General features: G+C 49.0%; 1 protein-coding gene across 1 annotated transcript; it reads right to left on the reverse strand.

Moving 5' to 3' along the window:
• Positions 1 to 652: 652 nt before the first annotated feature.
• On the reverse strand, positions 653 to 4,849 carry LOC132210087 (protein c-Fos-like). The gene is made up of 4 exons (XM_059649419.1): positions 4,649 to 4,849; positions 2,224 to 2,400; positions 1,888 to 1,995; positions 653 to 1,546 (listed from the first exon to the last, which is right to left on the reverse strand). The coding sequence occupies exons 1-4, from the start codon at positions 4,775 to 4,777 to the stop codon at positions 1,055 to 1,057; spliced, it is 906 nt and encodes a 301-aa protein (XP_059505402.1). The 5' UTR covers positions 4,778 to 4,849; the 3' UTR covers positions 653 to 1,054.
• Between the last annotated feature and the right edge of the window lie 12,126 nt (positions 4,850 to 16,975).

Genomic DNA, 16,975 nt, shown 5'->3' on the forward strand with positions numbered 1-16,975 from the left:
TGGGCTGAAGGGCCTGTTCTGTGCTGTACTGTTCTAGGTTCTAGAAGAGGTTTATCTGGATTGGAGGGTATTATCTATAAAATGAGATGTTGAATGAATTTGCAGTGCTTTCAGTGGAGTGTCAGAGGCTGAGGGGCAACTTGATACAAGTATGTAAAGTTAATAAAGGTGTGGATAGTCAGCCTTTCCCCACCCAGGGTGGAAACGTCAAACACTAGGGGCATAACCTTAAAGATGAGGAGAAAAGTTTAAGGGAGATGCACAAGAGGCCAGGTGGTGGTATATGCCTGGAACACTGCCAGTGGGAGGTGGTAGAAGCAAAGATGATAGTGAAGTTGAAGCATTTACACAGACCTGTGCATAGACACAGGGATAGGGGTGACATTCAGGCAGATAGGACCTGTTCTAGAATGGCATGATGGGCTGCACTACACTGTTCAAACTTTCCGTGCAGGTAAATCCTAGACAAGTCAACTGGTCAGCACAGCAAGTAATGAGGAGAGCTAACAAAGTGTTATCGTTTGTGTTAAGGCAATTGAACATTCAAGGGGTGGCTCTGCTTCAAATGCCGTGCTGAAAAAGTGTTCTGTTCCCTTTGGCCTGACGATTGAACAGCCCAGTTAACAATAACCCTGCAGAGAGCAACAATTACTTTTGGCTTAAATCATTTTATTAATGTTAGCACAAGGCAAACACTTAATCTCATGGAAAATAGAAAAAATAAATATTTCTAGAAATAAATTAAACCGTTTTCATGGAAAACTGATGTCAATATTCAAGACCACTGAACACAATGAAGAGCAAGGTAATATTTTTAAAAATAAACTTTTACAATAAATTATTGTTGATATGTTATAGTCACACCATATCGCAGTAATATAGATACGACGAAACACCATCTGGAGAAGAGTCTAGCACCGTGTCTCTGGCTGAGTGAGTAACAGTGTGGAGCTTCAGCCCAGGGAGGAGGCCAGTCTCATGCATTTCCCAGGCTGATGCATGCAGCGCTGGGGAGCTGGCTGTGTCCATGTCCGTGTCCATGTCCCTCAGCTTCTTACAAGGCTAGCAGGGTAGGAGAGTTCAGAGAGTCGGAGGAATGGTCACTGCTAGCCCCGGGGCCGAGAGAGGAGCCACACGCCGCCAGCTCCGGGTAGCTGAAGGCGAAGGAAGACGAGTAGGAACCGCTCGGGGTGGCGGGCAGGACAGGGGTACACAGGGGCTCACAGTCGGCGGGCAGTGAGGAATACAGAGGCTCCCAGTCGGCTAGGTTGATCAAATCCACATCGGGGACTGAGCGGCCTGTGTCAATGCTGCCCAGTAAGTCCGCTCCCAGGTTATTGTCCAGGCCTGGGGCTGGGGCTGCTGCACGCTCCGGGTCCGCTCTCTCCATGCTGCTGCCGCCGGGGAGCCCCGGGGCCTCGGGCTCTGGGATGCGACATACCGGCCGGTGAGCCGCCAGGATAAACTCCAGCTTCTCTTTCTCCTTCAGCAGCTCCGCTACCTCCGTCTCCAGAACAGACTTCTCCCCTTCCAACTTCTCCGTCTCCTGCACGGGGTGGGGAACAAAAACAAACCCCCTACTGGTTAGTCAAAGGGCGGCTCACAGCAGAGAGACACCCCCCACAACAAGCCCTGCAACACCCCCTCCCAGAGACCTCAACATACTCAGCCCCTCCCCAGGCGGTGGGGCAGCTACAGTCAAAACCCGGTCCTGAGCCGGGTTGGGGGGTTGAGAGAGTGAACTTGGATAAGTGGGCGTCTGGGTCAGCACAGGCTCGATGGGCCGAACGGCCACTTTCCGCACCGTTGGGATTCTATGATTCGACTCCCCCCACCCCCATAACCGGCACTACCCCCCCCCCCCCACGGTCCCGGAGCCGCACTCACCGTCTGCAGGCTGTCGGTCAGCTCCCTCCTCCGGTTCCGGCATTTAGCTGCAGCCAGTTTGTTCCGCTCCCTCCGGACCTTGCGCTTCTCCTCATCCTCGGGGCTCAGCTGCAAAGTGGGGAGAGAGAGAGAGAGAGAGAGAGGGGGCGGGCGGTGAGACCCTGTTTCATAGACCGCAGCAAACATTATCCCCCACCGCTCCAGCCGAGCCTGCATCCCTCCGGATTGCCCCCCCCCCCCCACCCCCAGCTGAACGGCAGGTACAGTGCCCCCCCACGTCAGGGGCAGTACCACGCTTCCCGCCCCGCAAAGCCCCCTCCTTGGAGCCGGCCTCACCTGGTCAGTCTTGCCCCTGCGGCCGGGGCATTTGCTGCTGGCGGCCCGTGCCCTGTACGGGGCTCCGAGGCTGTACTCGTGCCTGGGCCGGGGGCTCAGGGTGGGCTGCACCATCCACTGCAGCTCGGGCCGGCGGCTCAGGGCCGTCAGACTGGGGGCGAGCTCGGAGCCAGGGTCCTGCAGAGAGAAAGAGAAACACATGAGACAGAGGCCGGGACACAGACAGACTTCACCCCCCCCCAGGGGGACAGAGAGAGAGAGACACACACACACCCCCCCCCCCCCCAAGGGCGACAGAGAGAGAGAGACACACACACACACCCCCCCCCCCCAAGGGCGACAGAGAGAGAGAGACACACACACACACCCCCCCCCCCCAAGGGGGACAGAGAGAGAGAGAGACACACACACACCCCCCCCCCCAAGGGGGACAGAGAGAGAGACACACACACACACACCCCCCCCCCCAAGGGGGACAGAGAGAGAGAGAGACACACACACACCCCCCCCCCCCCAAGGGGGACAGAGAGAGAGAGAGACACACACACACCCCCCCCCCCCAAGGGGGACAGAGAGAGAGAGACACACACACACCCCCCCCCCCCCCAAGGGGGACAGAGAGAGAGACACACACACACACACCCCCCCCCCCAAGGGGGACAGAGAGAGAGACACACACACACACACACCCCCCCCCCAAGGGGGACAGAGAGAGAGACACACACACACACCCCCCCCCCCAAGGGGGACAGAGAGAGAGACACACACACACACACCCCCCCCCCAAGGGGGACAGAGAGAGAGACACACACACACACACCCCCCCCCCAAGGGGGACAGAGAGAGAGACACACACACACACCCCCCCCCCCCCAAGGGGGACAGAGAGAGAGAGAGACACACACACACCCCCCCCCCCCCAAGGGGGACAGAGAGAGAGACACACACACACACACACACACACACACTCAGGCGCCCCCCCCCCCCGTGCGGGGATACCCCCCCTCCCCACCTCGGGGCCAAGATTGTTTTTGTGAATGGAGTTGACGTCACGGGGTTTATTAATAAAGCGGCGCTGATTGGTTCAGAGCGAGCGCATCACCAGCCCCAGACGTCACACTTTACGTGGATTCTCCCGGAACCAGAGAGAGCACAGCCCTCCCACCGCGGGACAAAATACATACCCCCCCCGATCCGTGTTTACCCCGCCAACCCCCCACCGATCCGTGTTTACCCCGCCAACCCCCCCCCCAGCGTCAGCGTCTACCCTACCCCGCCAACCCCCCCCCAGCGTCAGCGTCTACCCTACCCCGCCAACCCCCCCCCCCAGCGTCAGCCCTACCCCGCCAACCCCCCCCCCCAGCGTCAGCGTCTACCCTACCCCGCCAACCCCCCCCCCCAGCGTCAGCGTCTACCCTACCCCGCCAACCCCCCCCCCCAGCGTCAGCGTCTACCCTACCCCGCCAACCCCCCCCCCCAGCGTCAGCGTCTACCCTACCCCGCCAACCCCCCCCCCCAGCGTCAGCGTCTACCCTACCCCGCCAACCCCCCCCCCAGCGTCAGCGTCTACCCTACCCCGCCAACCCCCCCCCCCAGCGTCAGCGTCTACCCTACCCCGCCAACCCCCCCCCCCAGCGTCAGTGTCTACCCCGCTACCCCACCAACCCCCCAGCGTCAGTGTCTACCCCGCTACCCCACCAACCCCCCAGCGTCAGTGTCTACCCCGCTACCCCACCAACCCCCCAGCGTCAGTGTCTACCCCGCTACCCCACCAACCCCCCAGCGTCAGTGTCTACCCCGCTACCCCACCAACCCCCCAGCGTCAGTGTCTACCCCGCTACCCCACCAACCCCCCAGCGTCAGTGTCTACCCCGCTACCCCACCAACCCCCCAGCGTCAGTGTCTACCCCGCTACCCCACCAACCCCCCAGCGTCAGTGTCTACCCCGCTACCCCACCAACCCCCCAGCGTCAGTGTCTACCCCGCTACCCCACCAACCCCCCAGCGTCAGTGTCTACCCCGCTACCCCACCAACCCCCCAGCGTCAGTGTCTACCCCGCTACCCCACCAACCCCCCAGCGTCAGTGTCTACCCCGCTACCCCACCAACCCCCCAGCGTCAGTGTCTACCCCGCTACCCCACCAACCCCCCAGCGTCAGTGTCTACCCCGCTACCCCACCAACCCCCCAGCGTCAGTGTCTACCCCGCTACCCCACCAACCCCCCAGCGTCAGTGTTTACCCCGCCACCCCCACAGCGTCAACCCCACCAACCCCCCCGCCGTCAGTGTTCACCCCCCACCGTCAGTGTTCACCCCACCAACCCCCCCCAGCGTGGGTGTTTACCCCTCCAGTGTTTACCCCAGCACCCCCTGCCCCCCAGCATCAGTGTTTACCCCAGCCCCATCTAATCTCTCGGTCACTTACCGAGACGTGGGCCGGGCTGCCCAGGCTGGAGAAGGAGTCTGCGGGTGAGAAATAGAACGGATCGCCAATGGACGGCGAGTTGCTGCAGCGGGAAGCGGAGTCGTAGTCGGTGCTGAAAGCCTGGAACATTGTGCCGGGTCTCCGGGCTGCCTGTGTCCGCGCTATCTGCCTTTCCGTCCCGGTGCTGTTCGCTGTCTCTCTCCGGAGGGTTTGCTGTGTCAGGCTCGGACCCATCGCCTTTTATTGGATTTGCGGCGAATGACGCACCTGGACGGCTCCATCATGCATAGGTGAATAGGGGGGGCAGAGTCGTCCATGCAGACACTACAAACACTAGAGAGACAGGACAGAGAGGTTCCGGACGGTCAGAAGTAGCGGGAGTCTAAATCAGCTCCATTTCTCAGTCAACGGCCGCCTGAGCCTCGGGAACTGCCGGTTTCGCTTGGTCTTGTCAGTTCACCCAACCCACGCCGAATTGGTGCGGCCCAGCACCGGGAACCTACTGACGTAGATGCCCTTATTTGGAGTGAGGTCCGGAAAGCGGGATGCGCGGAGGGAGGGGGAGTGAGAGAGAGCCGGCGGCACAGCAAGATCCCAGGCTGCCAGCAGGGACACTGCAAAACAACAACAACAACAACCAGCTGGGCAGGAGCAGAAAGAAAACTGATGCCGCCTCTGTAGCTGGGAATTGCAGCCAGCCAGCATTCTGCCTCAGTGCCACATCTCTCTGTTTGTATGCCCTGTCCTCACATTTAACCCGGCTTCGTCACCCTGTCCCATCCGAATATTTATAACTTATTCTCAACTGCCTGTATGCAAAGTGTGAGAAATGCGCGGTGTAAGCTGCCTGCCTTGTACGGAACGATATCTTTGCTCCAGATCAGTTTTCATGCATCCACAGGATGTGGATGCCGCGAGCTTGGAGTAGGAGCTGCTGGCTTCTTGAATTGCTGCAGTCTGCGTGCTGTTGGTACATTCAGAATGCTGGGAGGGCATCCCAGGACTTTGACCCAGTGACAGTCAAGGAATGCCGATATATTTCCAAACCAGGATAATGTGCGGTTTGTGAAACCTTGCGATTCTCTCCGAGGGCTGGTAGTGTTGTCAAAGTAGGTATAAACACAGGGAGCTGTCCCTGCAGAAAAAAAAAAGCACTGTGCCTTATTTGAAATAACAACAGCATAAGTAAGGGTCAGGATAATAAAATGTGAGGCTGGATGAACACAGCAGGCCCAGCAGCATCTCAGGAGCACAAAAGCTGACGTTTCGGGCCTAGACCCTTCATCAGAGAGGATGAAGGGTCTAGGCCCGAAACGTCAGCTTTTGTGCTCCTGAGATGCTGCTTGGCCTGCTGTGTTCATCCAGCCTCACATTTTATTATCTTGGAATTCTCCAGCATCTGCAGTTCCCATTATCACAGCATAAGGGTCAGGTTTGCGCTCCTAAGATGCAGCTTGGCCGATTGTGTTCATCCAGCTCCACACTTTGTTATCCCTGTTGTCTATGCTTGACACCTCAACCAATTGAAGTCCAGAGGTCGAAGAATCAGCACACCTTTTCATGCAGTATAAATTATTTCCTCTGAAATTTGTTACTCTTGTCCCTGTCCTGATGTTCGAAAAAAGAAACTTTGACAGCATCTTTTATAGCAACATTCACACACAGGAATTATTCAGGCAGATGTCCAAAGCTTGGTCAGCGAGCATCATTTTGAGGACCATCTTAAAGGAGGATGGAGAGATGGTAACATTTAGGGATAGAATTCCAGACTTAATGTCCAGCTTTCTGAAGGCCCAATCACTGACTGAGGTTGTGTAAGTTCAGTTTTGAGATCTGCAGACATTGTGCAGCTGGAGGAGACTGTGAGGGCTGGATGGGGAGATGGATTTGAGAAGTCAAGGATGGATTTGAAAATAAAAATGCAAATAATTTTAAGATTGAACCTATGTTGAAGAAATATTCTTTGAAAATTAAACAACATTTTGATATATTTACAGTTCCTCGGATACTGAAGACGTCCATGCAGCAAAACATGGACAATATCAAGGCTGGGCTGTAAAGTGGAAAATAATATTCTCATCCAGGCAATGGCCAGAGAGAATACAACCATTGCTCCATGGCAGTCAATGGCAATGTCACCGCTGAATCCCCCATGAATGTGGGGCTACATTATAAAGGGTCAGGGAGAGACATGAATAACAGACAATAGGTGCAGGAGTAGGCCATTCAGCCCTTCAAGCCAGCGCCACCATTCATTATGATCATGGTTGATCATCCACAATCAATATCCTGTTCCTGCCTTATCCCCAAAACCCTTGATTCCACTATCTTTAAGAGCTCTGTCCATCTCTTTCTTAAAAGCATCCAGAGACTTTGGCCTCCACTGCCTTCTGGGGCAGAGCATTCCATATATCCACCACTCTCTGGGTGAAGAAGTTTTTCCTCAACTCTGTTCTAAATGGCCTACCCCTTATTTTTAAACTGTGTCCTCTGGTTCTGGACTCACACATCAGCGGAAACATGCATCCTGCCTCCAGAGTGTCCAATCCCTTAATAATCTTATATGTCTCAATCAGATCCCCTCTCATCCTTATAAGTTCAAGTGTATACAAGCCCAGTCGCTCCAATCTTTCAACATATGATAGCCCTGCCATTCCAGGAATTGACCTCGTGAACATACGCTGCACTCCCTCAATAGCAAGAATGTCCTTCCTCAAATTTGGAGACCAAAACTGCATACAATACTGCAGGTCAAGCACGATTTTCCCTTTGTAAATCCATGCTGACTCTGACCTATCCTGTTACTGCTATCCAAATGAGTCGTAATTTCATCTTTTATAATTGACTCCAGCATCTTTCCCACCACTGATGTCAGGCTAACCAGTTTATAATTCCCTGTTTTCTCTCTCCCTCCTTTCCTGAAAAGTGGGACAACATTAGCCACTCTCCAATCCCCAGGAACTGATCCTGAATCTCTTGAACATTGGAAAATGATTACCAACGCGTCCACAATTTCTAGAGTCACCTCCTTAAGTACCCTGGGATGCAGACCATCAGGTCCAGGGGACTTATCAGCCTTCAGAACAAACAGTCTGTCCAACACCATTTCCAGCCAAATATAAATTCCCTTCACTTCATCCATTACCCTAGGTCCTTCAGCCACTATTGTATCTGGGAGATTGCTTGTGTCTTCCTGAGTGAAGGCAGATCCAAAGTATCTATTCAGGTACAAACACAGAATGTAGAAGGAAAGCAGAAGAATGGTTCCAGGAATGAGAAACTTCACTGATAAGATAGATTGAAGAAATTGGGATTGTTAAGTTTTCAAAATCACAGGTAGAGTAGATAAGGAGAAGCTGTTGTCACCTGTAAAAGAAGAAAGCACAAAAGGGCACAGATTGCTGGATTCTGATGAAGTACCACAGGATTGGAAAACTGCCAGGTGACACTCACGATTCAAAAAGGGAGGGATGCAAAAAGCAGGTAACCATAGGCTGATTATCCTAACATCTATTGTTGGAAAACTAATGGTATCAATTATTTAGAAAGTAATAGCAGAACATTTGGTATTTGATGGTGTTAGGCAAGGACTCTAGAATTTTACCAACAACTGAGGTTAGGCTAATCAGCCTGACAAACCTGTTAGAATTCTTTGAAGAGGTAAGAAGTATGTTAGACCAGGGAAACCCAGTGGATGTTATCTATCTAGACTTCCAAAAGGCCTTTGATAAGGTGCCTCACAGGAGGCTGCTGAGCAAGGTGAGGGCCCATGGTGTTCAAGGTGAGCTACTGGCATGGATTGAGGGTTGGCTGTCTGACAGAAGGCAAAGAGTTGGGATAAAAGGTTTTTCGGAATGGCAACTGGTGACGAGTGGTGTCCCGCGGGATTCAGTATTGGGGCCGCAGCTGTTCGCCTTATATATTAATGATCTGGATGAAGGGTCTGGGGGCTTTCTGGCGAAGTTTGCCGATGATACGAAGATAGGTGGACAGGCAGGTAGCACTGAGGAGGTGGGGAAGTTGCAGAAAGATTTAGACGGTTTAGGAGAGTGGTCCAGGAAAGGCTGATGTGAATTCATTGTTGATTGGGGGTAGACGTCTGCAGGTAAAGGGATTGTTCGAAAATGGGAATCATTAAAAAATGAGGTAACAAGGGTCCAGAGACAGTATGTTCCTGTTAGGGTGAAGGGCAAGGCGGGTAGACGTAGGGAATGCTGGATGACTGGAGAAATTGAGTTTTTGGTCAAGAAAAATAAGGAAACATCAGGTATAGACAGCAGGGATCAAGTGAATCCCTAGAAGAATGTAAAGGCAGTAGGATATACTTAATAGGGAAATCAGGAGGGCAAAAAGGAAACATGAAATAGCTTTGGCAAATAGGGTTAAGGAGAATTCAAAAGAATTCTACAAATATATTGAGGACAAAAAGGTAATTAGTGACAGAATAGGGTCTCTTAAAGATCAGTAAGGTCACCTATGTGTGAAGTTGCAGGAGATGAGGAAAAGACTAAACAAGTATTCTGCATCTGTGTTTAGAGTGGAGAAGGATATAGAAGATAGAGAACTTGCAAAGTAAATAATGCAATCTTTAAAAAAATCCATATTACAGAGGAGGTGGTGCTGAATGTCTTAAAATGCATAAAGGTGGATAAATCCCAGGGACCTGACCAGGTGTACACTAAGTGAGGGAAAAGATTACTGGGCCCCTCGCTGAGATATTTGTATCATTGATAACCACAGGTAAGGTGCCAGAGAATGGAGGCTGGCTAACATGGATCCACTATTTAAGAAAGGTGGTAAGGGAAAGCCAGGGAACTATAGACCATTGAGCCTGGCATTAATGGTGGACAAGTTGTTGGAGGGAACCCTGAGGGACAGGATTTACACGTATTTGGAAAGGCAAGGACTGATTAGAGATAGTCAAAATGTTTTTGTGCATGGGAAATTGTGTCTCACTAGCTTGATTGAATTTTTTGAAGCAGTTACAAAGAGGATTGATGAGGGCAGAGCGATAGGTGTGATCTATATGGACTTCAATAAGGCATTCGAGAAGGTTCCTCGTGGTAGACTGGTTAGCAAGGTTAGATCACAGGGAGAATTAACTGTTTCAATACAGAACTGGCTCAAAGGTAGAAGACGGAGGGACGTGGTGGAGACTTGGTTTTCAGCCTGGAAGCTTGTGACTAGCGGTGTGTCACAAGGATCGGTGTTATGTCCACTGCTTTTTACCATTTATATAAATGTTCTGGATATGAACATAGGAAGTAGGGTTCGTACATTCGTAAATGACACTAAAATTGGCGGTGCAGTAGACAGCGAAGAAGGTTACCTCAGTGTATAATGGGATCTCCATCAGATGGGCCAATGGGCCGAGGAGTGACAGATGAAGTTTAATTTAGATAAATGTGAGGTGCTGCATTTTGGAAAGGGCAGGACTTACACACTTAATGGTAGGGTCCTGGAGAGTGTTACTGAACAAAGAGATCTTGAACTGCAGATTCATGGTTCCTTCAAAGAAAGAGTTGTAGGTAGATAGGATAGTGAGGGAGGTATGTGGTAGACTTGCCTTTATTGGTCAGTGCATTGAGTATTGGCATTGGGTGGTCATGTTGCTGCTGTACAGGATATTGATTAGGCCACTATTGGAATACTGTGGGCAATTCTGGTCTCCCTGCCATAGGAAGGATGTTGTGAAACTTGAAAGGGTTCAGAAAAGATTTACACAGAACAACACAGCGCAGAACAGGCCCTTCGGCCCTCGATGTTGCGCCGACCTGTGAACTAATCTATGCCCCTCCCCCTACACTATCCCATCATTATCCATATGCTTATCCAAGGACTGTTTAAATGCCCCTAATGTGGCTGAGTTAACTAAGCCACATAAAACACCTACGAGGATGTTGCCAAGTTTAAGCTGTCTGGAGAGGCTGAATAGGCTAGGGCTATTTTCCCTGGAGTATCAAAGTCTGAGGGGTAACTTTATAAAGGTTTATAAAATCATGAGGAGCATAGATAGAGTAAATAGACAGGGTCTTTTCCCCAGGGTGGGTAAGTCCAAAGCTAGGGGACATAGGCTGAAAGTGAGAAGGGAAAAACATAAAAGGGATCTAAGGGGCAAATTTTTCACACAGAGTTTGGTGCATATATGGAATGAACTGCCAGAGGATGTGGTGGAGGCTGGTACAATTGCGACATTTAAAAGGCATCTGGAGGGATATATGAATAGGAAGGGTTCAGAGAGATCTGGGCCAAATGCTGACAAGTGGAATGAGATTTATATGGGATATCTGGTTGAGTTGGAATTAAGGGTCTGTTTCTGTGCTGTAGAGCTCGATGCTCTATTTAAGCAGAGTCAGCATGGCTTCATGAAAGGGAAATCGTATCTGACTAAGTTTCTGAATGAAGTCTCAACTGGAGTGGATGGACGAAGCCAGCAGATGCACTTGGATTCAGAAGGTGTTCCTCACAAAAGATTAAGTTGTAAGATAAGATCCCACAGGGTTGGAGGTAGTATGTTGGCACGGAAAAATAATTCAGTCATGGCAGGAAACAGCAAGTGGGCATAAGGGATTTTTTCAGGTTGGCAATGTGTAACCAATGAGGTTCCACAGGGATCAGTGCTGGGGCCACAACTGTTTACAGTATATATTTATAACTTGGAGCAATTTTGGTCACCTTATTTAAGGAAAGATATAATTTCATTGGTGGTAGTTCAGGGAAGGTTCATTGGGATGATCCTGGTATGGAAGGATTGTTTTTGAAGTTAAACAGGTTCAGACTCTACTCATTGGAGTTTAGAAGAATGAGAGGTGATTTCATTAAAACACATAGGATTCTCAAGGGGCTTGACAGGATAAATGCTGAGAGGATGTTTCCCCTCATGGGAGAGTCTAGGGCCAGAGAGCATAGCCTCAGAATAAAAGGGTGCCAATTTAACACTAAGATGAGGAGGAATTTCTTCTCTCAGGGGGTTGACAGTCTTTGGAAATCCCTTCCATGGAGCGCTGTGAGGGAACAGACCTTTCGTACATTTAAGGTTGATGTGTATAGATTCTTGACCAGTTGTGAAACAATGGTAACAGGGAAAGGATAAAAAAGTGGACATGAGGAATGTTGGATCAGCCATGATCCTATTGAACGGCAGAGCAGACTCAAGGGGTCGAATGGCCTATTCCTGTTCCTATTTGTGTAGAGTTCTGGTCATCGCACTACCAGAAGGATGAGGATGTTTTGGAGAGGGTACAGAAAAGGTTTACCGTGATGTTGCCTGGTATGGGGAAATTTAGCTATGAAGAAAGGTTGGATGGCCCAGATTTGTTTTCACTGGAGCACAGGAAGTTGAGGGGTGACCTAATATAAGTTTGTAAGATTGTGAATGGCATGGATGGAATGGAAAGTACAAGATTTTTTCCCCCAGAGTGGAGGGGTCAGTTACTAGGCAACACAAGTTCAAGGTGCAAGGAGAGGGGTGGTGTTTAAAACAGATGTGTGCGGCACATATTTCACACAAAGGGTGATGAGTGCCTGGAACATGCTGCCAGGGGAGGTGGTGGAAGCAGAAACAATAGCAGCTTTCGAGAAACACCTGAACGAATACATGAACAGGAAGGGATTGGAGGGCGAAGGGCCTGTTCCTACGCTGTATTGTTTGTTGTTCTATCTCCTATGGTCTTATAGCACAGATTTAAAGTGATGTATAAATGAAGTGAGGGTGACGTTAGACAAAGCTTTTTCACTTTTAGACATTATTACAATGTTGCTTCAAACATGGATAAAGATCGGACTTTCAGAGTTAAGTTAAGGATGACAGCCATGACATAAAGACTACATTCGAGGAGCATGGCATCAAGGAGTCCGAGCAAAACTGGAATCATTGGGTATCGGGGGGCAAACACTCCGATGGTTGGAGGCATACCTGACATATAGGGAAGATGGTTGTTGGAGGTGAGTCATCTCAGCTCCAAGACATCTCTGCAGGAGTTCCTCAGGGTAGTGTCCTAGGCCCAACCATCTTCAGCTGTTTCATCAATGACCTTCCCTCCGTTATAAGGTCAGAAGTGGGGATGTTCGCCGATGATTGCACAATGTTCAGCACCATTCGTGACTCCTCAGATACTGAAGCAGTCCATGTTCAAAAGCAACAAGATCTGGACAATATCCAGGCTTGGACTGACAAGTGGCAAGTGTCATTTGCACCACACAAATGCCAGGCTGTGCCCATCATCAATAAGAGACCATCTAACCACTGCCCCTTGACATTCTATAGTGTTACCATCACTGAATGTCCCACCATCAACATCCTGGGGGTTACCATTGACCTGAAACTCAACTGGACTCACCACATTAACACAGGGGCTGCACAAACAGGTCAGAGGCTGAGGATACCGCAGTGAATAACTCTACTCCTGATTCCACATATCCTGTCCGCCATCTACAAGGCACAAGTCAGGAGTGTGATGGAATACTCCCCACTTGCCTGGATGGGGCGCAGCCCCAACAACACTCAAGAAGCTTGACATCATCCAGGACAAGACAGTCTATTGATGGGCTAGCTCTCAATTCTTGATTTATTGATCTTATTGATTTAGTTCTCAATTTCCAGATCTAACAGAACAACTTCAATCAGGTTATGTTCTCAATTACTGAAAATGTTCAGTATGCCATCATCATTTTAAGATGCTAACAGTTCCTCAGCTTCCCTTTAGTGCTACAAACCAACTCCTTACTCTGTCTCTTCCAGCCTCTCCCCCAAAACCAAGTGTAAGGAACTCTTGGGCATCTCTGTCACTAAGACTGAATGCGTTAAGTCAGCTGCTTCTGCTGTGTCCCTTCCTGACACAAGCCCAAACTGCCTCTAAGACCTGCCCCTGCCGCAACCTTGAATTTCTCTAGTTTCTCCCTCCATATCCACTCCAAACTCATTTTATCCATAAGACTCATCACTAGCTCCTTCAATCCTATTTACAGACTGCACATTGCCCAACTTCCCTTCATAGATCCCACAATAGCTGTGTGTATATACTCACTCAGTACATGCCTGCATGATGAACATTCACCTATTCAGTACATAATCCCTACTTTCTGTGTATTCCACGGCTGAGATAGAAGATCAGCCATGATTGTAATAAAGAGAGGAGCAGGGTCAAAGGGCCAAATGGCCTACCCTGCTCCTTGTTTCAATGGTTTTATTGCTATGTATACATCCATTTGAGGTCAAATATCCTTGGACAATATAGACCTTCCTGTTGAGTTTGTATTCCCATTGAGAGAATATTTCCATGGAGTGTATGCACCCTTTGAATGGTAATTCTTCTTGAATACATAAATCCAATGCATTTACATTCCAAATGAATGTAGGTTCTTATTGGGTATATACTCTCACTTAGATTATATTCCTACTGGGTGTATATTCCTATTATATATATATTTCCATGCAGTATGCCATTCCATCAACTGTAAATTCCCATTAGATATACACACACCACTTGAGACAATATTCCCATTGAATGCATGTTCCTATGGTGTAGATGCACTCACCAAATGTATATTCCACTTAAGCATTCCTCATTTTTTGCCAAAAGTACATCATCTTGGAAGGTTGTATCTGTAAACGAGTTTGCTTCTTCCATTGCCTTTCACTGTTTCTATCTGAGTGATTGAACCCAGGGCTTGCAGTAGGTGGAACTGCAACGTTGAACAGGCAATTTATCATTCAGTGACCTCTGAAGGTTAATTATGCTATCAGTTGGCTGAAACTGTGGAAGCTGATAGTAAATAAATTAATCCTGCAATTTTATTGGATGGGATGCAGACTTAAGTCATTGTATACCAGGTGGAATGGAAACTTCACCTGAACAGTGGGATATTCTAATACCCTTTGCCATGGCTTCACATCTGAGAGTTATTGCAGCCTTCATGTATGGACCTTACACATAGAAACATTGAAAACTAGTAGCAGAAGTAAGCCATTTAGCCCTTTGAGCCTGCTTCACCATTTAATATGATCATGGGCTGACTTTTCTAGTGAAGGGTCTCGGCCCAAAATGTCAGCTTTTGTGCTCCTGAGATGCTGCTTGGCCTGCTGTGTTCATCCAGCTCCACACTTTGTTATCTCGGATTCTCCAGCATCTGCAGTTCCCATTATGTCTATCCCCATCCAACCCCTGTATCCACTTTCTCCCAATACACTTTGATCCCTTTATCCCTGAGAACAGTGTCCAATTTCTTCATTCAATGTTTTGGCACCAACTGGAAAAGGCTTTGGACAAAGGGGAAATGTTTTGAGAGGTAAGATCATAGTTACAGAAGCAAGAGCTGGAAGTGTGTTTGGAAGGGTACATATCATGCATACATGGATAGGAAATATTTAGATTGGAAATATGGGTCAAGTGCAGGGAAATGGTGTTAGCATGAATGGACATTTAGTTCACATAGACCAGTTTGGGCTGAACGGGCTGAAACTGTGCTGTAGGGCTCTGTACCAGCAGGGGAATGGATGTACGCAGATAGGGGAATGGAAGCGATGGGTATGAGCAGACTATGAAGATGAGAGGGAAATGCAAGTGTTAGATGAAGATGGGTTGCAGTGTGCGGTAGGGTTATTGGAAGGGGGCGTTCGGGGAAACAAGGAGAGTTGACAAGGTCTGACGAGGGGAGCAGATATCAACTGTCTAGTGAAGGCAGAGTGAATTTGGGAGGGGATAAGGATGTGGTCAGGGGAGTGAAGGTTGTGTGAGGGGAGACCAGGCTGCACGGAGGATGTAGGATTTGAGGGGTGCAGAGTCTGGTATGTGGGATTTGAAATTTTCCCAGTTATCTTTCTGAATTCTCAGTCTGAGTGCTAGGTCTGTCTGCTCCCAGGAACCAGTGGCTACCAGTAACTGCAGTTTGGCAGGAATGAGCCTGCCGCCCCCAGCCTGGGCCTCTATAACCACATTCCCTGACTGACAGCCTTGTGTTTTCTGGGAATCCCTCTCCAGGAGAACCAGAAATAGTCTGAAAGTTCCAATCTTTACCACAACACAGGCTTCAATTGCTGGCTCCAATCCCAGACATTTACAATGATCACAGCAACATATCAACTGTTTCAGCAGTGTCCAACCTTATCCCGGGGAGAAATTCCTCCTGTGGTTGAGTTGTAAGCAGCTGGTAAACATTAAATTGAAAAACTGCATTTCCTTACAATATAATCTTATCAAATGACACTGTATTGTGTAAAGAGCAGCACAAATGAGACCAACATGTGGAATTAATTAGAGCTAAGTAAGTAATGCCGGAAATATTTATCCAATAACTTTCACTAACAGTAAACCAAGTCCCGTGCAGTAAAGCCTTATATTCATACAATGTACTGTGCTGTTAATGTGGCTGACTTGGTCATTATGTATGCACATATTTTATTGATTACCAGAAACAAACATAAATTATTCAATGTGCATTGACCATGTGTTAAGTGTGCCTGAAAGCTCTCATTCTCACCCAACCTTTTATTTATTCATTCATAATGTGGGAGTGACTGGTTGGGCAAGCAGTTATTACCTTCTGTTGTTACTCTGGAGAAGGTGGTGGTGAGCTGCCCTTTTGAACTGCCACTGGCCCTGACACTCCCAGTGTTATTTGGGAGGGATTTCCAGCATTTTAACCCAGCCGTGAGGAAGAAACAATGAACTATTTCCAAATCAGGATGATGTACAACGCGACCTGTAAGCTGCGTGGCTGCCAGTCAGATGTTCCGCCAATGCCAGTCAGCATGTCAACAAATTGGCTTCCGTATGTGAAGGTTGCTGCTGGGCACAGACCTTAAAGATGTACATTGGAAAAACAATACACAGGAATGGAGATAATGTGTGGTTTGGAGTGGGACTCTCTGGTGGTAGTTCCACTAGAAGAGTTGGATGCGTCTAAACTTGCAGTAGATCCTTTCTGTCCAGAGCTTTCTGAGCTGGTGAACACACATTGGCTTCTGTTTAAGTAAGAGCCTGATTCTAACATTTCCATCCTGGTTTCCAAGCCCATCCCTAGCCGACTCTTTGGCATCACATTGCACCAATCATTCTTGTGCTTTCCAATGCAGCAATATCTGATTTTAAGAACTCTTTGTTCAAATCCCTCCATTGCTTCACAGCTCTCTATCTTTCTGTAGCCTCATTCATATCACAAGTATCTCTACTTACTTCTCATTCTGGCCTCTTCAGCATCCCTGATTTGAATCATTCTGCCATTGGAGAGTGATAATGGAAACTGCAGATGCTGGAGAATCCAAGATAATAAAGTGTGAGGCTGGATGAACACAGCAGGCCCAGCAGCATCTCAGGAGCACAAAAGCTG

Source organism: Stegostoma tigrinum, chromosome 10, assembly GCF_030684315.1.
Source record: "Stegostoma tigrinum isolate sSteTig4 chromosome 10, sSteTig4.hap1, whole genome shotgun sequence".
In the NCBI taxonomy this organism is placed as follows: Eukaryota; Metazoa; Chordata; class Chondrichthyes; order Orectolobiformes; family Stegostomatidae; genus Stegostoma; species Stegostoma tigrinum.